General features: G+C 49.8%; 2 protein-coding genes across 7 annotated transcripts; one reads left to right on the forward strand and one right to left on the reverse strand.

Moving 5' to 3' along the window:
• Positions 1 to 802: 802 nt before the first annotated feature.
• On the reverse strand, positions 803 to 11431 carry TADA3 (transcriptional adaptor 3). Of its 5 annotated transcripts, none has more exons than XM_059940335.1 (10): positions 11410 to 11431; positions 10883 to 10940; positions 9938 to 10170; positions 8322 to 8572; positions 8097 to 8202; positions 6471 to 6612; positions 6276 to 6379; positions 4956 to 5065; positions 3949 to 4134; positions 803 to 1369 (listed from the first exon to the last, which is right to left on the reverse strand). In XM_059940335.1, exons 3-10 carry the CDS (start codon positions 10142 to 10144, stop codon positions 1177 to 1179), a joined length of 1299 nt encoding a protein of 432 aa, XP_059796318.1. In that variant the 5' UTR covers positions 10145 to 10170; positions 10883 to 10940; positions 11410 to 11431; the 3' UTR covers positions 803 to 1176. The 5 variants fall into 5 exon arrangements, with proteins under 5 accessions (XP_059796318.1, XP_059796315.1, XP_059796317.1 ...); XM_059940332.1 differs by lacking the exon at positions 11410 to 11431 and adding an exon at positions 11284 to 11403; XM_059940334.1 differs by lacking the exon at positions 11410 to 11431 and adding an exon at positions 11200 to 11403.
• A 263-nt stretch (positions 11432 to 11694) lies between these two features.
• Positions 11695 to 21715, forward strand: ARPC4 (actin related protein 2/3 complex subunit 4). 2 transcript variants are annotated; one of them, XM_059940361.1, is made up of 6 exons: positions 11695 to 11796; positions 14287 to 14405; positions 15674 to 15785; positions 17385 to 17480; positions 18473 to 18643; positions 20810 to 21715. In XM_059940361.1, exons 1-6 carry the CDS (start codon positions 11794 to 11796, stop codon positions 20813 to 20815), a joined length of 507 nt encoding a protein of 168 aa, XP_059796344.1. In that variant the 5' UTR covers positions 11695 to 11793; the 3' UTR covers positions 20816 to 21715. The 2 variants fall into 2 exon arrangements, with proteins under 2 accessions (XP_059796344.1, XP_059796345.1); XM_059940362.1 differs by lacking the exon at positions 11695 to 11796 and adding an exon at positions 15364 to 15552 and having other exon boundaries at positions 14340 to 14405.
• Positions 21716 to 22099: the final 384 nt, after the last annotated feature.

Consider the following 22099-nt stretch of genomic DNA (forward strand, 5'->3'; position numbering starts at 1 on the left):
ATTGCAAATTCTTCTCTGACTCTCTGACACCATAGTTTGGGAACAACTGGAGGCAGGGACAAGAGTGTATTTATTCATCTGTGACCCCAGGCCTAGCTTCCTAACTGGGGCTGTGGAAGGGACGCTCTTGGTGGCCTATCCAGCATCCATTTCCCCTTCCTCTTCAGATCTTTGTTGTGTTCCACCTCGTCTCCCCACTGCCTTAGGCTTAGTGGGGAAGCTGACTCCATTTTCATGGAGAGTAGTTTAAACCCATTAGAGTCATCCCTTGCCAGTGACTGCTTCAAGAATGGGCATGTAGGACCTAGTTTGGGCTGGTGAAACACAAGTGTGTCTGGGAAAGGCTTCTTGCTCTTTTGGGTGGGCATGGAAGCCAGCTGGCGCCTTCCTGCCCTCTCTCGTGCTGGACAGAAATGAGGAAGCATTTGGCCTCCATCAGCTGCTACTGGCTGCCACTGCACAGCTGGAGGGGACCCTACTTTAGGCAAAAGCTGACACCGTGGGAGTGTGGAGACACCTGGACCCTTGATGGCCTTGTTGAGTTGCTGGATTGGCCAACCCTGGATGCCACCCTGCCCCAGGACCACCAAACCCCTAGCTAACACATTTCCTTGTTGTTAAACCACCTTGAGCTGGGATGTTCTGTTACCTGCGGCCACAAGTATCTTCAGAAGGTTCTCCCTGAATGAATGACCAAGGCGAGTGGCCGCAGGCTGAGAGCCCTCAAGCATGCCCTCCTAAACTATGCCACCCACACAAGTTCCTTTCTACCCCACAGTAACAGACATTCAAAGATTCTGGATGCTTTTAAAAAAAACCCACATCAGTCACTTTATTCTTAAGTTTGTACTTTACAAAACCACAAGGGAGAAGTCCTTGAGGGTGAAAGGGGTAGGGGAGTGGGAGATGGTGAAGAGGGGGACGAGGACAACCCAGAAATGAAGTCCCCCCCATCTTGGGGGACCAAGCAGAGACTGGGCCCCAGGCCAGCCCAGCAGGGCCTCTCGTGTCCTGGCTGTACAGAGCTGGGCCAAAAGACCTCAGGAAAGGGTCACAGCTTCTAGGGACTGTCGCCGTTAGACAGGCAGCCACAGGCTGAGGCTTCTGGCAGCCCAAAGAAGGAAGTGGGCCTGCCCCTCCCAAGCCGGGGGAGGCAGCCTGAGGCAGGGGTGAGAGCTACCCGTCCAGCAGCTTTAGGATGCTCTCACGCTCCTTCAGAGTCTTCCAGGCCTGGTCCTTCTCCTTCTTGGTGGGCGTCCGCTTCTTCTGCCGGGCAGCCATGATCTTGCGGAAGGCGTCCATGACCTCGTTGTCTGCCATGCGGACCCGCTGCCTCAGCTCCTGCCGACTCACCTCCTCCTTTGCCAGCCTGTGGGGACCAGCCGGCCAGGTGCCATGGGAAGCCCACCAGAGTAGGGCTCCTCCCTCTTCCAGACTGAGCCCACCCCAATACCCAGGGCTGCCGTTCCTGTGGACCGTTTCATACCAAAAAGCAAAGTAACTGAGCCACGCTTACATGGTGCCCTGTGCCAGGTACTACCTCTTCAAAAATATCAGCTCAGTTAATCCTCCTAACAACCTTGTGAGGTAGGTACTATTATTCCTATGTTACCAGTGAGGAAACTGAGGCTCAAGGAGGATAAGAAATGCCCCAAGATCCCACAACTAGTGAGGAGGAGATGTGAATCAAGGCAGGCTTGCTCCCAACAATCTTCTTTAAAAGGTGTTCTGGGGCTTCCCTGGTGGCGCAGTGGTTGAGAATCTGCCTGCCAATGCAGGGGACACGGGTTCGAGCCCTGGTCTGGGAAGATCCCACATGCCGCGGAGCAACTGCGCCCGTGAGCCACAACTACTGAGCCTGCGCGTCTGGAGCCTGTGCTCCGCAACAAGAGAGGCCGCGATAATGAGAGGCCCGCGCACCGCGATGAAGAGTGGCCCCCACTTGCCACAACTAGAGAAAGCCCTCGCGTAGAAACGAAGACCCAACACAGCCATAAATAAATAAATAAATAAATAAAATTAAAAACAAACAAACAAAAAAAAAGGTGTTCTGGGGGCTTCCCTGGTGGCGCAGTGGTTAAGAATCCGCCTGCCAATGCAGGGGACACGGGTTCGAGCCCTGGTCCGGGAAGATTCCACATGCCGCGGAGCAACTAAGCCCGTGCGCCACAACTACTGAGCCTGCGCTCTAGAGCCCGTGAGCCAAAACTACTGAGCCTGTGTGCCACAACTACTGAGCTTGCGCTCTAGAGCCCGTGCTCTGCAACAAGAGAAGCCACCGCAATGAGAAGCCTGTGCACGGCAATGAAGAGTAGCCGCAGCTCTCTGCAACTAGAGAAAGCCCGTGCACCGCAACGAAGACCCAATGCAGCCAAAAATAAATAGATGAAATAAATAAATTTAAAAAAAGAAAAAAAAAAAAAAGGTGTTCTGGTGCCAGCAGAAGACCTGCTTACTTCAGCATCCAAATTCCAGAGCAACCTAAGGGTCCAGACAGCCTGAGGTCTACAGGAGGTGAGTGAGATACCAAACTGACCCCTCCGAATGGAACCTGACCTATGAATTCAATTCATGGTGGACCTGGAAGGTCACTCAGAGATCTATCTAGTCCAACCTGTTAATTTTTCAGAAGGGGAAGCTGCTGCTCAGGGCAGGAGATGCCTTGCTTAAGGCCCTGCAGCCCACGCAGGGCTGAGGGCTGCACGCTGGCCTCCTGATAGTCAAGCTAGTTTCTTCACTGCCCATTACTTCTGTAGCTGCACATCCCCACTTCTCTCTCTCTCTCTCCCCTCCCCCTCCCTACCTCAGTACTCTTTGATCTGTATTTTCCTCTTCTTGCCCTTGAAAGGGAACTAGAAAGAGGCTCTGGATTCAGCCTTGGGCTCTAGTCACAGCTTAGCTGTTTATTGGCTGTGTGACCTTCAGCAGAGCACTCATTTCACTGGGCCTTTATTTCCTCATTTGGTAAACAGGGAAAACTACCATCTACTCCCTGGGCTATAGCAGAGATTAAGTAAGAAGGTGTACATAAAGCCCCTGGCACATGGTAGGCACTCAGTATACCCTCATCCTTAAATACCCTAGCAGCCTGCCAGCAACTTCTTCTCCTTCTAATGATAAACATCTTTACCAACCACTCACGTGGTGACTGCAAGCCCTTCACCCTGCCTCTCTTCCTAACCCAGCACAACGTCTAAGAGACAGGCAGAGGTGGCCAAATGAACGAGCGTGCCCTGCTCTGTTGGGGCTCTGTGAGGCGGAGACACAGCACCTGCCTACGAGGAGCAAGGGGACTTAGTTTGGCTGCTTCTCTATCTCCCCAGTAAAAGGGTAGCCACTACCGTGATCTCCTTACAGATACCACCTGCACCCTTGTTGTGACCAGTGCAGGGCAAGAGGGATGGGAATGAATGACATCGCACTAAAACGTTGGTCAGTTCCTGGTGAGGGGCTGGTAGTAATCACAGATGCTCAAGAAAATGTTAACAGTTGATAAACTGAGGTGGAGAGTATACTGGTGTTTACTGTACTACTCCGTCAGATTTTCTGTGTGTGTGAAATTTTTCACAGTAAAACTCGGGAGGAAAAAGAAAATAAGTATGGAAAGACTTAAAAAATAAACCACGCAACAATGCGAATATAGTTAACACCACTGAACCGTACACTTGAAAATGGTTTAGAGGGTAAATTTTGTGTTATTTGTTTTTACCACAATTAGAAGTGAATAAGCAAGTCACAGATGCCTGAGCTCTAGTCTGTGGAATGAGAATCTGTTTGAGACAAAACTAGTGGGGTGGTGCCCGGCACTGACATTTTTTTCAAAGCCCTCCGGGTGATTTAGAGGCCCTGCCGGGTTTCGAAAGCCTGTCGTAAAGCTCCCGGAAGGTCACCAGCATGGCCAAGGCCTCGCTGGCCACCCCCTGGCCCCGGCATCCTGTCCACACTCACCTCAGCAGGTCGTGCTTCTTGGTGCGGTTGTGGGCACTGAGCGCTTTCAGCTCGGCCTGCCGTTTGCGCAGCTCCGCCAGAACTTCGTCCTCCGAGTCCTCTGCAGGGCGGTCCTCAGATTCCAGCAGGCCCTGGGCGATCAGCTCCTCCTTGATGCGGCTCTCCAGGGACTTGGTATGCGGCACACTGCAGGGAAAGGCAGTGCTCAGCTCAAGGGCCAGCCTGAAGGGGGGACCGCTCTGAGGTGCCCAAGGTTAGTGAACACCTTCCTTTCTCTCTGGGCACCGCCTCTCTATCTATCTACACATAAAAATACAGAGAGAGACACCTCTGGTCTTGTTGTAAACATAAGCAAGAGATATCGATATGCTATGTAATATAAAATACAGAAAAACCTACAATGCTAACGACCCAAAGAGAATCACTATTTTGTTATCTGTTACTATTATATATATTACCATCTTCTTACCATATGTTACGTTATATACATAAAAATATGTATTTTATGTTCTTATATAAAATACGTATTCCAGGTTTTGTTACATATTATTCCCTTTTTTAATGTATTATTTTAGCTTTCCCCCCCACGTACCAACATTTAAATATATCTTAAGTAAAAATAGGATCATATTGTCTGTATTGTGCTGCAACTGACAGTTTCCACTTATCGCTCTCTTGTTTACATCTTTGCGTGTCAGTTAACTAAATTTCTCTAATACGATTAATGGTTGCAAGTTATTTCATCATATGGAGTCATGACAATTTAGCCAACCAGTCTCCTCCAGGTGGACGTTTAGGTTGTTTATAGTAAGAACAGGGCCATGACGAAAACCCTGGACTAAGCCTGTGCATGTGGAAATCCTGGCCTAGCACGCACATCTGACTTCCGCTGGTCTTTATCAAAATGTCCTCAGTCTCTCTATTAATGAAGACCAGCCATGCTGGGATGGACAAAAGTCAACAGAAGCAGAGGCCAGACTGTGAGGTGTGGACAGGATGTCACTCACCTGAAGGGTTTGTTCTGATTGCGGGGAGAGGTGCTTGCCCCATCAGCCCCCGATTCTTTTCCAGACATGTCCGGGATAGGAGAGTCCTCCATGGGGGAAATAATATTTTCCTAGAAGAGCACAGAAATGGATGGAGGGAGAAAGAGCTGTGGTATTACCATTTTCCTGCCCCCCTCTGACCTACACGGACAGTCTTCACATACCAGAAGTATCTTTTTCTTTTTCTTATCCCACCCCCTGTGGCAAGTCTTCCCAAACCGACTCTAAAAAACTTTGATCATTTTAAAAATTTTTTTGTACTGATACCAAAAGAAGGGAGCACAGAAGAGTGACGGTAACACTCAACAATGGTAATAAGAGCTAAGGTATGTTAACCGTTTGCAATGCACCAGGCGCTGCGCTAAGCGTGCTGCGGCAGAGGCTGCCAGCTGTCCAAAAGCCATTCTCGCCTTTCTTCCATAGTAGCTGGGCTTATGGCTGCCCAGATACACCACACTTCCCAGCGTCCCTTGCAGTCAGGGGTGGTCATCTGATGAACTCTCTCCAGTGGAAAGTGATTAGAAGAGATAAGAGCCACAGCTGGCCACGGCCTTCACACACTCCTCCTTGCTCTTTTTCTGTGGGCTTGGAGTGGCAATCACACTTGGAGTGACCTTGTGCAGAGTGCATGTTTAAGACAGCAAAGCCAGCATACGTGGGGTCCCCGTCTGATGGTGTGGAACGGAGATGTCCCCCTACCCCCACCTCAGCCAACCTGGAACGTGTGCCCAGAAAGACGTGGGAGAGAAAGACGCTATTGTGTTTGAGACAGCCAGGAAACTGAGGCTCAAGAGGTGAAGAGATATGCCTAAGGGCAGCCAGCAGGCATAAAGAAAGGGACCCTGAACCTGGGGTTTGAATCCTGCTTCTATGTATTAGCTGTGTGACCTCAAGCAAACAGTTCCCTTTTTTGAGCCTCGACCTTGTTGGGTGTAACATGGGGTTAACCACTGTCTTTGCCTCTAACGAGAGGATGTGTAGAAAGCCCCCTTGCACGGGGCCTTTAGCCAACGCTCAGCAAAAGTAACTGTGGAGTAGTGGCTACCTTGGGGGGAGGTTAAAAACTGGGAGGGGCGTGAGAGAGTCTTCGAGAACACTGATGATGTCTTCTTTTGTGGTCCTGGGGGTACCTGTACAAGTGTGCTCATTTGTGAAAACTGATCAAGCTGTACATTTATGATCTATGTACCTTTCTAAATGTATAATGTACTGCAATAAACAATAAAAATTAAACACTGAAACAGAGTGAACACAGTTCTTGTTTTGGGTTGGGGTGCTCACCTCCACCAAGGCCTGCAGGAGTCGCTGCGTCAGGGCACCAAAGGGGCACCCGTCTTCCGGCTGCTCGTGCTGGGCCTCAGACTTCTTCAGCAGGGCATCCACATCTGAATCGGGCAGAGAAGGGGTGGACAAGTGTGCTGAAGTACTAGGAACTCAAGTCCTGGCCTGGGGTGGGCAGGGAGGTGAGGGGCCTACCTTTCGTGTCCAGTTCAGTCAGTGGCCCCATGAGGCCTTTCTTCTTGTCAGCCACGGCTGCTGCCCGGGCCCCGTCCTTCTGCTCCTCCAGCAGGTCCTCCTGTGCCCAGCGCTGGGAGTAGTGCTTCCCCAGGGGCGGGATCTGTGGGAGACACCCCATCCGGTCCCAAAGCAGTAAATACAGGCCAGCTGTGCCTGGGGTGTCAGGGGCTCTCTGCGCACTTGGGACTGCCAACAGGCTCTTCGTTCATCCCTCGTTGCTTCATTTACCTGTCTTCCCAAGTACCTAGCCCAGGGCCAAGGCCTGAGCCTGGTACAGGTGAGAAGAGATAAAGGAGATAAAATCTCTACACTCACAGTCTAGTAAGGAAGCCAAGTACCTACGGAACTGAAACAGACGGCAATACAGAACAATTTCCAAGATGTAAGGTGCAGAATGGTGCGTGTACATGGACCTTTTCTGTTGACAGCTGATATCTCTACAGAGAACTATAGATCCTAGGATCAGAAGTGAGAGGAAAATATCTTTTGCATTGCTTGAACTTGTTACTGCCTGTATGGATTACCTTTTCAGATAAATTTTTAAAAAATTCAGACAAGTGAAGTGACAGAGGTAGGTCAAGGTGCTGTGGCAGCACACAAGACAGACCAACCTTCTGCTGGGGAATCTGCAAAGCCATTTTGGTGGCGGTAACATGCGATCAGGGGCTCGAAGGGTGTTAGTTTGCCAAGGGGAGAAGGGCATGTGCAGAGGCCCAGAGACCAGCAAGGACCCTGTGTAGGCCTGGAGTGAGGGCAAGGTGCTTGGGAGGGCTGGTAAATACAGCAGTGGAGAGGGAGTGTGGCCAAGGAAACTGGAGAGGGGCACTGGGGCTGTGCCACCAAGGGCTGAGACGCTTGGACTCGATTCTGTAGGTAATGGGAGCCAGGGGAGGCCATGTCATGAGCACATCCGATCATGACAGCTGACCTATGGGAGAATTCCCCACCAGCACTTTTCTGTATTTTCTACATTTTCTTTAATGGAAACTTTTTTATTTTCATCATAAAAAAAATATATTAAAAAAAAGAGAATCCCCCTAGAGCAGCGGTCCCCAAGCTTTTTGGCACCAGGACCGGTTTCGTGGAAGACAGTTTTTCCATGGACCGGGGTGGGGGGCCGGGGGGTGGCTCAGGCGGTAACGTTAGCAACGGGGGAGCGGCAGATGAAGCTTCGCTCGCCCACCGCTCACCTCCTGCTGTGCGGCCCGGTTCCTAACTGGCGGCGGCCCGCTACCAGTCCGCGGCCCCGGGGTTGGGGACCCCTGCTCTAGAGGGAACAAAGTGTTAAGAGGCTGTTAAGGTAAAAGCTGATGAAGGCTTGAGCCAAAGCAGAGGGGAAGGCGATGAGAGAAAAAGGGAGGATCTCACTGAAGAAGATGCCTTAGGACGTGGTGACCATTTGGATGGGGTAGAAGGGAGGAAGCTGAGAGTTAGAACTTGGGTGTCTGGGTGGGTTAATGGAACAGACGGGAGGCTAGGCAGGGCAGGGCAGGAAGATGATGTACAGCACTGCAATCTTTGATTCTGAGGCATCTCTGAGCCTTCTTGTTCTCCATCACGTCTATCTAGGCCTGGGGTCTCTACCTTGTAATGTTCAGCCTCATCTTCTGGGGGTTTCAGTAGCTCCTCTAGCGTGCGCACCTCCTCACTGGTGATATCGGCACAGTAGGGCTCCACCGAAGCCCAGAATCTGCAGAGAGAAGCAGAGCCTGAGGGGGTGCCCCCTGCCCCACCAGCCTAAGCCCCGGGGCCTTCCACAGCCTCCAATACCCGAATCCCAAGGCCCATTTATGTCCCCTGGCCCAGAACCTGTTGGGGGCGTCATTCTTGGGGATACGTGGCACGTCGATTGGGTCATCAGTGAATTCATATTCCTGGATCTTGGGCTGAAGGTTTTTGGATTTGGGTCGCCCAGGGCCAGGGCCCGGCCCATGTCCCGCCTTCCCTTCCAGTTTCTGCTTCTTGGGCTTCCCATGTTTGGGGGGAGCACCAAGCTCATGGTCTCGACCCAGCTTCAGGAATCGTCGGTCACCTTTCTTATCCTGCCAGTCGGTGAGGATCTGAAATTCACAGAGACTGTCACTGAGGGGGAGAAGGGAAGACACAGGACAACTCTGTCTCCCGGTGAAAAATAAGGATCTAGAACCCAAGAAGGCTCCAAGTCTCTCCCCCTCCCCTTTTTATCTAGCAAACGCCTACTCATCCTGCAAAACTCAGCTCCTTTTCTGTGCCCATCTCACAGGATTTTATTCATATATTTCTCATCATTCCATTCACTTGTCTGTCTGTATTGATTCACCTCTGTAGCACCCAAGCTGGTCACACAGCGTGAGGCAGTTCAAACAAGTAGATCACATCTCAATGCACATTAGCTCTAGGAAAATACGCTGATGGTAACTTTCTGGTGGAAGCAAGCATGCCTCCCAGCAAACCTTTACTTCAAATGTCACCACAACTGGGAAGCCTTTTCTGAATCAGTTATCCAGCTTCTTAGATGCTAAAATACAACTGATTGTGCCACAGCCCTGCTCAAAAAGCTTCAGTGGATTCCCAGGGACCACAAGTTAATTTTATTCATCTTCTGAAGTCCAGTTAAAATGGCATCTTCTTCCTCTATGAGTATCTGGTACTTCGTACCTCCACTGTAGGCCCAATCGTGTTGTTTGGTCATAACTAGAATAAACAGAGTACCTTGTCTTTTCAAGAAGATTATAAGCTATTGGAGACCAGTAAGTTCATCTTAACCATCTCTGGTCCCCAGGATCTGGCATAGCACCTGGCACCCAGGGCTCAGAGAATATTTATGCCATAAATAGAAATAATGAGAGTCATACCAGTAAATAATGTTTGCCATGCTTATTTAGTATGAGACGTTGGGCTGAACCTTTGCAAAAAGTCTTTAATTCTCACAAAAGCTCTGAGGTAGGTCCTATTATCTAGCCCACTTGGCAGATGGAGAACTAATCCTCAGAGGCAGGAGGTAACTTTTGCAAGCGTTGGAATTTAGCATTGGCAATAGCAACGCTAGCAAGCGCTTAGGTCAGGATTCAAATCCAGGCCTCCCCATTCCAGTTCCCCCAGTACTCCTAACCATAACAGCACTTCTCCTGGTAGTTGTCTGACCTCCTCTTCCCTTTAGTTGGCAAACTCCCCAAAGGCCAGAATTGTCCTAATTACCTCTCTCTAGTGACTAGCACAGGGCCCAGAACATTGTGGGGAGTAAGGGTCACTAGTTGCTTAGTGAGTTAGAAATCTCGCAGTGTATGAGGATCATGCACATTCTTGCATACTTTCCATGTCACGCAAGCCCAGTTTGGGCCTCTCTCTTCCCCACTAAGCTCCTGTAGCCCAAGCCTCAGCAGATGAGGCTAACCCATAACTTGCCACAGTCCATCCCTGGTGATGTACCCTCTGTGGGGTATCACCTGGGTTTCGGCCTCAAGCACCCGCAAGCGTCGGCTGGCAGAAGAAAGCAGGGTCTCAAGCTCCAGCTGCAGAGTGTCCAGCTCCTCGATACCGATGCCATCATCCTCAGAGCGGGCCAACACTGCGGTGTAGCGGGGACAGACCTTCAGGTGGTCCACAGACTTGAAGTCGTGGAACTGCAAGGGGCAGTCCTTCAGCTCACTCATGGCCCAGGATAGGGGACCCTGTGGAGCTGGAGAGGAAAGGACCACTGATGGGGCGGTGGGGGGAAGTGGCACAAGAAAAGCCCAAGGGCTCCTTCCATCCAGGAGAAAGTCAGGCTTCAGTAACCTACTGACAAGGTTGATGGCACAGCTCCTATTCGTAGAGCACCTACTGTGTGCCAAGTGAGGTGCAGACACATTACTGACTTCTCATTGAATTCCTCACCCAACCCCATGAGCAGGGACCATGCTCATCTCCATTTTACAGATGAGGAAACTGAGACTCTGTAAGGGTGGGTTCATGTCCAAGCTTACCAATATGCAATTTGAATCCAGACAGTTTTGAGCCTGTGCCCCTAACCCCCATGATATACTACGCTTGTCTTCCTGACACTCTTCCCTTTAGTTCCACTCTTCCTGAGTTCTGCAAAGCCCCAGAGTTCCAAGCATCCCATACTTATTATCTTAATGTTCTTTGTGCCTCCCAGCCTCTCCTTGTCTCACCCTTCCCCACCTCTGCCCCTTCTCTTTGCCCCGGAGAGTAAAGTATGTGGGCTGGTAAGCCAGATATATCTGGATTCAAGCCCAGGCTTGACCAGTCTCTATTTATTTAGCCCTGAACATGTTGATTAACTCTCCTGAGCCTCGGTTTTACCATCCGTAAAAGGGGGCAAAAGAAGCCTGAGTCTGTTTCCCCATAAGAAGTCTGAATCTGTAAAATGGGGTAACAATAGTACCTACCTCCCTGGGATGTTCTGAGGATTAAGAGATGATGCCCGTCAAGAGCTCAGTTCAGTGCCTGGCACAGAAAAAGGGGGGCTGGTTAATGGATGGCCCCACCCATGGATCGCCCCAATGTCCCGCCTTTAGGGTCCCAGTCCCCTAAGAACACCCTACCGCGGCCTCCGCCCCCTCTACCTCCTCCTTGCTGCCTCCCACGGCCCCGCGGCCACGGGAGGGGGCGGGGAGTTCCGGTCGGTGCGAGCAACCGCCCCGGAACTGGCTATGTGCGGGGCCCCTGCAGTTGACGCGGGGGCGGGAAGACGCGAGGGCCAGACCCTGTGTCTTTCGGAGGACGGAGGTTTGCGGGCAGCAAGCGAGCCCGCTGTAGGTGGGGTGGAGAGGGTATGCCTCGCACGGACCCTAGGGAACAGCCCGGCGCCGGGGGGCGGGGCTCGGCGGCCGGGTTCTCTGCCGGGCAGTTAGTCCCGTCGAACCCCAAAGGCTGCAGGTAGGAGGGGCCCGGAGAAAGGATGGGGGCGCAGAACCGGAAGGATCGAAGGGCTCCTCCGCCTCGCCTTGTCCTAATATGGTGCCCAACCTGAGGCCGGGCTGCACCATTGCATGACTATGAGGGAAGAAGGCGGCAAAGACGACAAGACGGCCAGAGTCGCAAGCAAGAGCTCCATGGGTAACGGGAGAAGCTTGAGTAGTGACTCTACACTTCAGGAGCCTAAAACTACCAAGACAGTCCTAGGGGGAAAACTTCCGAGGGGCCAAATGTTCTTAGCCTTCTCCTCCCCCGCTCGGAGCGTTGATGGTACAGTCCAGACGTCCGGGCGGAGACTGCGGCTGCGCTTCTCGCGAAAGGGAAGGCGGCGCGGAACTGGCCACTTCCGCACTTCCGCTTTCCGGCCCAGCCAGCGCCCGCGATGGTGAGAGACGGGCCCCGGGCCGGGGACCCCCGCTGTTCTGTCTCAAGGATCTGGGTCTGGGGGAGATGCGGCTTTGCAGCGGAGAGGCCCTGGGCCGAGGGATGCTGGGGGTGTGGGACACCCTGAGGCTGGGAGAAAGAGGGCGGGGCGGGGCCGAGGTGAGGAAGGGGCGAGCAGGGGACGCCCTTGGAAGAAGCAGGCCTTGCGGCTGCATAGTCTGATCTTTGAAGCAGATGGGGGCTAGTGAGGCATGGAGGAAGCCGGAAGTGGGCTCTCCTAGGCTTGTGGTAGCGCCTCGAAGGCACGTAGTAAGCCTCAGCACGTAGTAGGGCCGCTGAGGCACGTAGTAGGGCCACCTCCCCACCCCGAGTAGGCCTTCACTAAATACACTCCCCTGTTCTCTCTTGCTCTCTTGACTCCACAGTTCTCTCAGGGAAACCTCCACACTTGCTTATCCCACTCTTCATGTTGCCCCAGCCTTGCTTCTGCCTCACTGAAGGATCTCTTTTATGCTGCCTCTACGCAGACCCCTTCCTGGTCAGAACTCAACCGTATCAACCTTACTGTAGAATATAAGCTCTCATACTGCTGACCCGTCCCTTCCAGGAAGTCCCCTTGATAACTGTGGGTGTTCCTGGAAATTGAGACTTTGGCTCACTACCTTCCTCTTCTTTACACTCTCTGGTGATACCTATTTAATGTACAGGTTTTCGTGACCATGTGATTTATGGTGACTCCTAAATCTACCTTCCTAGCTCTCTTTCAAGGTTCACCTGGATATCTTGAAGACACCTTGAAATTAGACCTCTGGATCAAAACTCATCTTCTCTCCCTAAGCTTGCTCGTCCTCCTGTGTTACTTATTTCACCTCTGTGTCCTCTTATGTCAGCTAGAAAGCCTGGGATATTCTTTTTTTGTTTTAATTTAGGCCATGCCTCTTGATTTTTTTAAACATCAAACTTGTTGAGGTATTACACGAGAATGTGTCTATTCTGTTTTTGAAAGGGCAGGCATCACAGGGCTGGCCACCTAAAATGCACCTTTTTCAGATTTGCTGTCTGAATTTTGACAGAGATAATCTTGCTTGTTCTGCGTTGCCCCAGGCCAAGCCCTCATTACCCTCCTTAAATAACCTTCTCTGCCTGCTCTCTCACTTCCCTCTCCTCCAGTCCATTCTCCACAGAGTTGCCATGCTACTGTAGTCGTGTAACTTCCTCCTCAGAAAGCCCCAGCAGTTCCTTACCACCTTAAAAGAAGAGCTAAACTCAGTAGCCTGGCATTTGAGATTCCCCATGAATCTCTAGGCTACCACTGCAGCCTCATCCATTGAATCTAAAATGCTTCCCGGCAACACTGTACTCATTACTACTTCTGGAACTCTTACTGCCCTTTTTTGTTATTCTGATCTTGCTTAAGTTATTTTTTCATTCATTCACTTATTCTACAGAAACTGAGTAAGACAGTGTATATGTAAGCTGCTGACTGAGCTAGGTGCAGGGTAAGTAAATTTGAATAAAACAGACATGGTCTGTTGACCATGGAGCTTACAGCTTAGTGAAGGAGAAAATTACTTTATTAAAAGTATATAAAGGGTGTGTCATTGTAAATTATAGTAATTGCTATGAAGAGCGAAGTCAGGAAAGGCCTCTCTGAGGAAGGAGGAGGCCTTCCCTGAATAAGCCAAGATCTAAAGGATGACTTAGGCAAAGAAGGGGGAGAAAAGCCTGCAGATAGATGGTTTGGCATGTGTGAAGGCCTGAGGTGAGAAAGAACTTGGCTAATACGAGGAACTGAAGATAGGCCAGTGTAGCTAGACACCGTTGCCTCTATTGGGAATGTCATTCTACTTTTTATCACTGTAAAGTCCTCCTAATCTTATTTCCATCTTCAAATCAAAACCAATTTCTTTTGCAAATAAAATTTGTAAATCTATTTTACATTTTACCCGTTATATCATAGTTACTTTCTTTGCTTTCCTGACCTAGTTGAGCTGTTTTAAGGGTAGAGAAGGTCTTAATCATCTTTGAATTCCCAGCTGCTAGCGTGCCTGGCACACTGTAGATTTATACATTTGTTGGCTCAAAAGGTAGATTGAAGACAGTCATTCACCTGTATGCTTCTAGACCAGAGTTTCTCAACTTCAGCACTATTTGGGGCTGAATAATTCTTTGTTGTGCATTGTAGGATATTTAGCAGTATGCCTGACTTCTGTCTACTCAATGCCAGTAACCCCTACCCCACCCCAAGTTGTGAAAATGAAAAATGTCTTGACATTGCCAAATGTCCCCTGGCAGGCAAAATGGTCCCCTGTTGAGAACCACTGTTCTAAACCTAGAACGAAAGGCACCTTGAAGGCCTAGTCTATTCTGTTTACTGTAGTGTCTGGGAGTCAGGGACCCTGAGTACTGCCTGGCTCCTGTGTAGCTCGACTAGGGGACCAGTGGGTTTGGCGAGACAGATTCTGATCCTCTGTTGGCGTTTTTCCTACAGACTGCCACTCTCCGTCCCTACCTGAGTGCCGTGCGGGCCACACTGCAGGCTGCCCTCTGCCTGGAGAATTTCTCCTCCCAGGTGGTGGAACGACACAACAAGCCGGAAGTGGAAGTCAGGTAGGGAAGGGAAAGGGGTGGGGTTGATGGGTGCAGCACCCAGAGATGACTGTGTGCCATGAACAACTTCCATCCTGGCGTTGTCAGTACAACTGCAGTTCACATTTTTTGTCTTGCTGCCAGATGAACAATGGTTCCCAATTTGAAGTTCAGAAAATAGGGTCATTGGGTTGGCAGGACAAAACTCAAGGGAGAAGCTGCTCTGGAGTCAAGATTGCTTGACACAAGGTGTGACTTCTCAGCGTAGGGCCATTTGGAAAGTATCTCCCATGGAGTTAGTGAGCCCTCTGGCAGTTTAAGGAGAAGACTAAGAATTTAGTTACCTGAGATGCCATCTCTATTCTTTTCTAATTTAAAGATCAAGGATTCCCCCGCCCCCCGCCCCCCCGCCAAAAAAAAACTAGACTCTCCCATCGTCCACTGCAAATATTCCGTACTTGGGATTATTTTCTCTTATGTAATTTATGCTTTGTAAATAAATGATTCTTTTTCCCCTTTAAAATTTAATCTGGGACATATACAACTGAGATAAGCAGTGTTACCACACTAAGTTGATACGATTTGAATTTAAGAAAACTGACAAGATGTTAGGATGTGCCCTGTTATGCTACTTAACATATATGGTTTCCAATAGGCATTTTTAAAGGATAATAGCTCCCAGATACCACCACCACAGTTAACTACCAACTGTCATCACAGGGATCTAGGGACATCAGAATGGGAGCTGAGCTGAGAGGGATCTTAATGCTGAACAAGTGAATCCTTCTGGATTGATCATTAAAGGAGGCCAGACTGTTCGATTTTAGCTTGTCCTTATCTCTAAGGCAGGCTCTCTCCTCATTCCCTAAACAGTGTATGGGTTTGCCTATAGTTACGAAAATAAGAGCTGTCATTTGTAAAGCTCCTACAATGTGCCAGGCACACTGTTAGACACTTGACTCTTTTTGATCTCTCTCAGTCCTCAGCAGTGAAATAGGAATCAGAGTCATTTTACAAATGAGGAAGTTGAGATTCCAACAGGGTAACTTGCCCAAGGAAAGTAACAGAGGAGGCTGGATTTCAAAACGTTTTCGCCTTGACTCCAGAGCCTGTGCTCTTTCTGCTGGAGAACATGCTTGCTGGCCCCCATCTTGGAGCACCCCTGCTTGTGAGTCTCCTATTCCTTGGACTCTGTGGTCCCAGATAGTGATTCTAGGACCTGCCGTGGGGTCTCCTTGACCATTCTGTTCTTTTATAGTACAGAGGCCTCTGTGATTTTGTGTTTTCAGGAGTAGCAAAGAGCTCCTGCTACAGCCTGTGACCATCAGCAGGAATGAGAAGGAAAAGGTTCTGATTGAAGGCTCCATCAACTCTGTCCGGGTCAGCATTGCTGTGAAACAGGTGAGCTCACCACAGATCCCCTGCCTCACCGGGAGGCCAGGGGCTCCCATGTGAGAGATCAGCATGCCAGATTCAGGGTGCAAAGAAACCCAGGTTCTGTTTCCAGGAAATGATTGCCAAACTCGTCAGCTCGGTAGAATAAAGAGAGATCAGCCCCATCTTCTAGGCCTTGCTCTGGATTAGAAGGCAGGAAATGTAGCAGCCAAGGCTACAGGCCAGTTTGGTGTCAGGTCACAAAACTTTTCCTAAGGAATGAAGGATAAGTCCAGTTCAGAAAAGTAAGCAGTAACAGTATCAATTTGATAGCCATAGACTCCGAAAGTGAGATTTAGGGTAAAAATATGAAGTGTAATTTCTTTTTGTTTTTCTTTTTTTTGAATAAATTTATTTTATTTATTTATTTTTGGCTGTGCTGGGTCTTTGTTGCCGTGCGCAGGCTTTCTCTAGTTGTGGCAAGCAGGGGCTACTCTTCCTTGCAGTGTGCGGGTTCTCATTGTGGTGGTTCCTTTTTTTGCGGAGCACAGGCTCTAGGCACGCAGGCTTCAGTAGTTGTGGCGTGTGGGCTCAGTAGTTGTGGCGCACGGGCGTAGTTGCTCCGCGGCATGTGGGATCTTCCCGGACCAGGGCTCGAACCCGTGTCCCCTGCATTTGCAGGCGGATTCTTAACCACTGCGCCACCAGGGAAGCCCAACTTATTTTCTCCTACTTAAATTTGTTTGAAAAAGAAACTTTTTCTTTTTCTTTTGCCACAAATGGAAAAATAATACCACTTGCCAAATTGAGGACAACTCTAAAAAACAAGCACATTGAAAACGAAACAAGGTTATTAAGTTCAGACTAGACACTTTTGCCTATAGAAAGCTCTAACCCAAGGGCCTGCTCTCTTTGTTGAAAGGGGAGATTAACAAGTGTTGGGGGCTGTTAAGCGCGTGTCTGCCCTGTGCAGCAAAATTCTTCCTTCAGAAATGTTGAGAGTTCATCAGAGAGAAACTTTGGGGATTGTTTGATGTTCATTGTTACTAAAGTGGAGACCACCTAAGGTTATCTCTGATATTCTTCACAGTATGTATCACAGACTGGAAAATGTAGCACTAGTGAAATAAGAAAGGAAAGGGTAGTTTTGAATATAGATGTGGACTCTGGAAGGAACAGATAAAAGGTCTGGGTTTGCTAGGACTTCCCTGGCGGTCCAGTGGTTAAGACTGTGCACTTCTACTGGTTAAGACTGTGCACTTCTACTGCAGGGGGCACAGGTTCGATCCCTGGTCGGGGAACTAAGATCCTGCATGCCATGCGGCATGGCCGAAAAATAAAAATTAAAAAAAGATTTGGGCTTGCCAGAATTACTTTTCTGGAAAGGGTGAAGGCAAGATCACGATAACGTCCCATTAAGTTGGAGGGCTCTAATGTAGTAGACCCTCTTTTCAGTTGGCAACCAGTTACCCCACGATTCAGAGTTCAGGTGGTGGTGTTCCAATACCCAACCCCACTACCTCCAGCGAACCTGGGGGAAATTGCAGTCAGAAGACCATGCTCCAGATTTCCATTGGCCTAGAGTGTCAGCTTTAGGGAAACACATTTCTCCTTTGCTCTCACCAGGCTGACGAGATCGAGAAGATTTTATGTCACAAGTTCATGCGCTTCATGATGATGAGAGCAGAGAACTTCTTTATCCTCCGAAGGAAACCAGTGGAGGTGAGACTGTGTGATCCATATGTTTGTAATACCCAGAATTCCACTACCGAGTCAACTGTCACTGGCCTGGGATTGTTTCTAGAACTGGGATTGCTGCTCCCCCAGCTGTAGGGCGCCCACAGCCTTAGTTGAGAGTTGGCCTTCATTTCGGCTGTTGTGGGAATAAGGGGAATCAGCTTAGGAGGCTGGGTCTGCCTCAACCACGGAAAAGGCAAAAAAGATGAGATGCGTTGTGCACCTTCCCAGAGCCTATAGTTTAGCGGCAGAAAGGGCATGATGAATCAGAAATCTAAACTCTGCCACCAACTCAATCATAGTCTCAAGGCCACAGTTGACATTGGGTCAATTGTTGCCTGACTTTGTACTTGAGTCCTCTCTACAGACTCCCTGCCAGATTGACTCTCTGCCAGTGACTAAGCAACTACCACACAGAGCAGCAAACACCATCGTCAGACGCATTAGACATGTTGGCCAAGCTTGTCCTCATCCTGAGCTAAAATCTCTCCTGGTCCTAGATCTAACCTCCAGGGCCACCCAGAATAAATAAAATTGCTCTTCTACACACAGCCCATCTGATAGTTAAAGACCTCAGTCCCATCCTTCTCCCACAGCATCTTCGCTTCTCTCTGGACTAGATGTTCCTTTTGTTTGATGAGATTCTTCTTTGACAAGATTCCAGTCCCTTCACTCTTCCTTGACTCATTCTGAATGCAACTGTCTGTGCCACAGATAGTCTGCCAGAGATGTCTGATAGACACAAAATTCTCAACTGGGTTTAGTTGATCCAACTGTTGGTTCCTTGGATCCAACATACACACCCCACCGGAGCAGGTGGGCTGCTGCCTGAAGGGCATGTAGCTTGGGATAGGGTCACAAGCAGCTGGAAGCATGTGGCTAAGTGGATGTAGAGGGCATGGCCAGCTCAGTGCCCCCAGGATGCTGATTCTCTCCTGTTTCTTCTCTCCCTCCTCCCCACTGTCTTCCTTCCCTAGGGGTATGACATCAGTTTTCTGATCACCAACTTCCACACAGAACAGATGTATAAACACAAGTTGGTGGACTTTGTGATCCACTTCATGGAAGAAATCGACAAGGAGATCAGTGAGATGAAGCTCTCGGTCAATGCCCGTGCGCGCATTGTGGCCGAGGAGTTCCTCAAGAATGTAAGTGTAGGGGCCTTCCTGGTTTCCTTCCAGAAGTAGAAAGACCTATGGGTTGTGCTGAGAACTTAGCATCTGGTGGGAAAGTGGTGCCAACTGTGCGTGCATATTTCCTGAGGCCTCTAGGAACTCTGGTGGGCTGTAGGTCGGCCCGATTCCTTGGGGTGGGAGGGCCCATGCTTCATGTTGGAGAGCTGCAGGGCATTTTCCATCTCTGGGAGCCTGGGGGATGCCTCTCTTAGTCGCTCATTTCTACATCTCAAAATGTACACAGTCCTTCCCTGTATCTAGTTCAGTCCCCGAGTGAGGCAAGTTAAATCCACATGTGAATTTTCTAGGAGTATAGGACAATTAATCATAGTATAATTCCACTTCTCAAACAGACTGGAAAAGTCTCCTTCGGCATCTGTTTCTCAGGCTTAAAGTCATGATTTCTTCAGCCTGTTTTCCATCATTTTCATGGCTTAAGTCCTACAGATCCCTCTTTAGTTGTTTGTGCCTTCGTGACGGAAAGGACTACAGCCCTTTGAGGAGGGCGAATTGTTTACACTGATGAAATGATGACACAGTTGTTCTTTTTTAGTCAATCACGACGTGCCTTCTCTTTTTTTTTCTTTTTCCGAACAGTCCTTGGTTTGTTGCTATGTTCTGCTCAGAGTCAGCTATGATCCCCAGATGGTAGAATTCGTGTTTACTCCTACCAGTGCGTACAGGTCCAGCCCAGGAGGAGCTCCGATTCCTGAAAATGGATATTACACCCGCTTCCCCTGGGCTTTAATTATACTGAGGACACCAGTGTACAAAGTAGCTGTACTGTGCACCCAGGGGAACGCACTTGTTCAGGTCACACAGGCCGTGGAGTCAGGCCACCTATGTGTGAGTCCGGCTCCACTGCTTCCTCGGGCATGTTACAGAACCTCTCGACTAAGCCTCAGTTTCCTCAGCTGTGAAGTGAGACTGTTAATTAATCCGTACCTTTCAGTGTGGTTGAGCATTAATGAGGAAATGTGTATAAAGCATATCACCTGGTGCATAGTAAGCTTTCCCTGTATTGTAGCACAAGGTTATATGGCCAGGGCACTGGGAGGTCTCTAAATTCAACTGAAGAAAAATAGCTCTTGTCCCAATTTAGTATTTGGGTCATTCATTCAACAGTCATTTAGTTGTTACAGTAATTACATTTCTGTGGTAATACAGCTAAAAAGTACATTCATGTATCTCATTTAATACCTAAAACAACCTTTGAATCAGGTGTCATCCCCATTTCATAGATGAATTATCTGGGCTCTGGAAGTTAAGTCATATGTCCAAGGTGCCTCAGCCAGTAAGTGAATGAACCAGGAATTGGAGTTTTCAGACTCAAAGATCTAAGATAGTATTATGGCATCAGGTGCATGTAAGGGTCGGGCCGGTAATGTACATGAGTGAGGCGGGCGATGTGGGGACCTGGTGAGCACGTGCCTCACCTGAAGAGGATCACCAGCGCACAGCTCTGGCCCTCCGTGGCTTCATCAAAAGAATCTCAAAATCTGGATCTTTGTGCGGTGTACTATATTTTCAAGGTTGGCTAATTCATATTCATATCGACTAATTCATATTCTTTTAAACCCTGGGCCAAACAGTGCTCATCTTTGGGCTGAGTTCAGCCCATGGGCCATTGGTCCACAATCTCTGGTCTATAAAATATCGAGGGCTGTTCTAGGCACCATGGGAGATATTTGAGGGCAGAAAGCATTCAAGGGCCTGTCCTACTTGGAGGACCACCCAGAGCTTGACACAGAGTACCAGATCCTGGGTCCCTCTCTGAATCCCCAAGCATTTGCATGTGAGCCCCCATTTGTAAAGAAGGCAACCTCAGTTCAGCAAGCAAGGCACTGTGACAGGGCTTTTTGGCAGCCATTGTGGCACGGCCAAGGGGAGCTGTGGAAAAACCCGCATCACCCTTAATTTTTCTGCCTTGTCCAGTGCTAGGTTTTAGGGCCAGTGCCCCAAAGGTCACTGCTGAATGCTGGCTAAATTAGAGCGTGCCCACAGGGTGTCCTGAGACCCAACCCTGCCCTGCAGAGATCTGAGTACAGCTGCAGCTCTCAAATCAGCCCACCTCCCCAGAGCAGGCCTCCGAGGATACAGTAATAACCATCATTCACCGCCTCTTGGTTCTCTTGACAGTTTTAAAGCATCTGGCTGGATCTCGTGGCCTTCCCCCTCAGACTCCCCCGTGTCTCTGCGAAGGCGTCCTGGAGTTACTCCCCAGAGCAGCGGCGGCGGCGGCGGCAGCAGCAGCAGCGGAGGGGAGCTGGGTGTCGGGGTGGGCATTAGATGTGGGAGGTGGGGTGTGCTTGCTAGCTGGGCAGCAAAGCAGCAGTGGACCTGCCCCAAGGCCACATGTGCCTGGTCAGGCTGGCTTCTGATGTTCAGTCCCCTGGGCTGGGACAGATTTTTTTTAACGTCTTGAAACTTAAAACTCTGTGCTTGTAGGAGACTGTAACCTTTTTGTCTTTTTTTTTTTTTTTTTAAACAAACAACCTCCACCTCCAGTGGCTGTGACTGGTCCCAGTGATTGTACCTTATTGGTCGCTGTGGGTCTGGGCGGGCCTGGAGCCAGAAGGCGACTACTGTTCCTCCCTGGAGCCACCCCAGGTGGGGAGGGAGGGAGGTTTCAGACTCCAGTTCCTCTCCCTCCTTCTCTTATTTCCTTGGGCCCAGTAGAAGCGGTGGAGACCCTCTGCCAGCTTCCTGAGCTCTGCCTGAAGATGGCCACCCAGCACTGGTTGGGGACAAGGGCTGAACTGGTGGCCACCAGCCACGCCTAGGAGCTGGGGCCTGAAAGCTAGGCAACTTCTGGCCGCAGGGGCCTCTTCGTGCCCTCCCAGCTGAGAGGGGCTGCTGTTTCGCCTTGTCTGTCAGTGCAGTGCCTGTGCTAGAGGTGGAGAGGTGAGTCCTCCAGAGCTTCCCGGCTGGGGCCTCCTGCCTGCTCTGGCTCCTCTGCTCCCACGCTCGCTGTACCTTTTCTTATTCTGGTGGATCCTCCCTCCCCTAATTAAAGTCTCTTTTTGCCCCTCTGGGGGTGCATGAGGTCTGTGCTCTCTGTGTATACGTGAAAAGAGGGGAGGTGAGGCTTTTTCTTCCCTAAAACCATCTGGCTGGCACTTGGGCCTGGGGGTCCCCACCAGAGACAGTTTCACGATTGGCCCCTGGCGTTAGTCCTGCCGAGGGCCCTAACCCAAGAGACCTCCATTGCAGTCCAGGCTCCACCCATTTCTGAAACTGCTCTCTCTGCCTATATAGAGCTTTGGTCCTTTTCATGTAATGAGCTCATTTGGGCTAGAAGGTAACCTCAGAGAAATAATGATCCCATTTCATGGCTAAGGAAACTGAGGTTCCATGAGATGCAGCAGCCTGCCCCAAATCTCCCAGCTAGTGAGCAAGAGGGTAGAGTTCAAATCCAAGATTTCTTCC

Source organism: Balaenoptera ricei, chromosome 11 (assembly GCF_028023285.1).
Source record: "Balaenoptera ricei isolate mBalRic1 chromosome 11, mBalRic1.hap2, whole genome shotgun sequence".
Lineage (NCBI taxonomy): Eukaryota > Metazoa > Chordata > Mammalia > Artiodactyla > Balaenopteridae > Balaenoptera > Balaenoptera ricei.

Excerpts from the sequence above, each read along its gene's own strand:
- TADA3 (XM_059940335.1), bottom strand. The coding sequence starts at position 10,144 with ATGAGTGAGCTGAAGGACTGCCCCTTGCAGTTCCACGACTTCAAGTCT. Across the intron at positions 8,573-9,937 it reads TGCTTGAGGCCGAAACCCAG|ATCCTCACCGACTGGCAGGA; the intron begins GTGATACCCCAC and ends TGTGAATTTCAG. Across the intron at positions 8,203-8,321 it reads AAGAATGACGCCCCCAACAG|ATTCTGGGCTTCGGTGGAGC; the intron begins GTTCTGGGCCAG and ends TTCTCTCTGCAG.
- ARPC4 (XM_059940361.1), top strand. Across the intron at positions 15,786-17,384 it reads TCAGCATTGCTGTGAAACAG|GCTGACGAGATCGAGAAGAT; the intron begins GTGAGCTCACCA and ends TGCTCTCACCAG. Across the intron at positions 17,481-18,472 it reads TCCGAAGGAAACCAGTGGAG|GGGTATGACATCAGTTTTCT; the intron begins GTGAGACTGTGT and ends TTCCTTCCCTAG.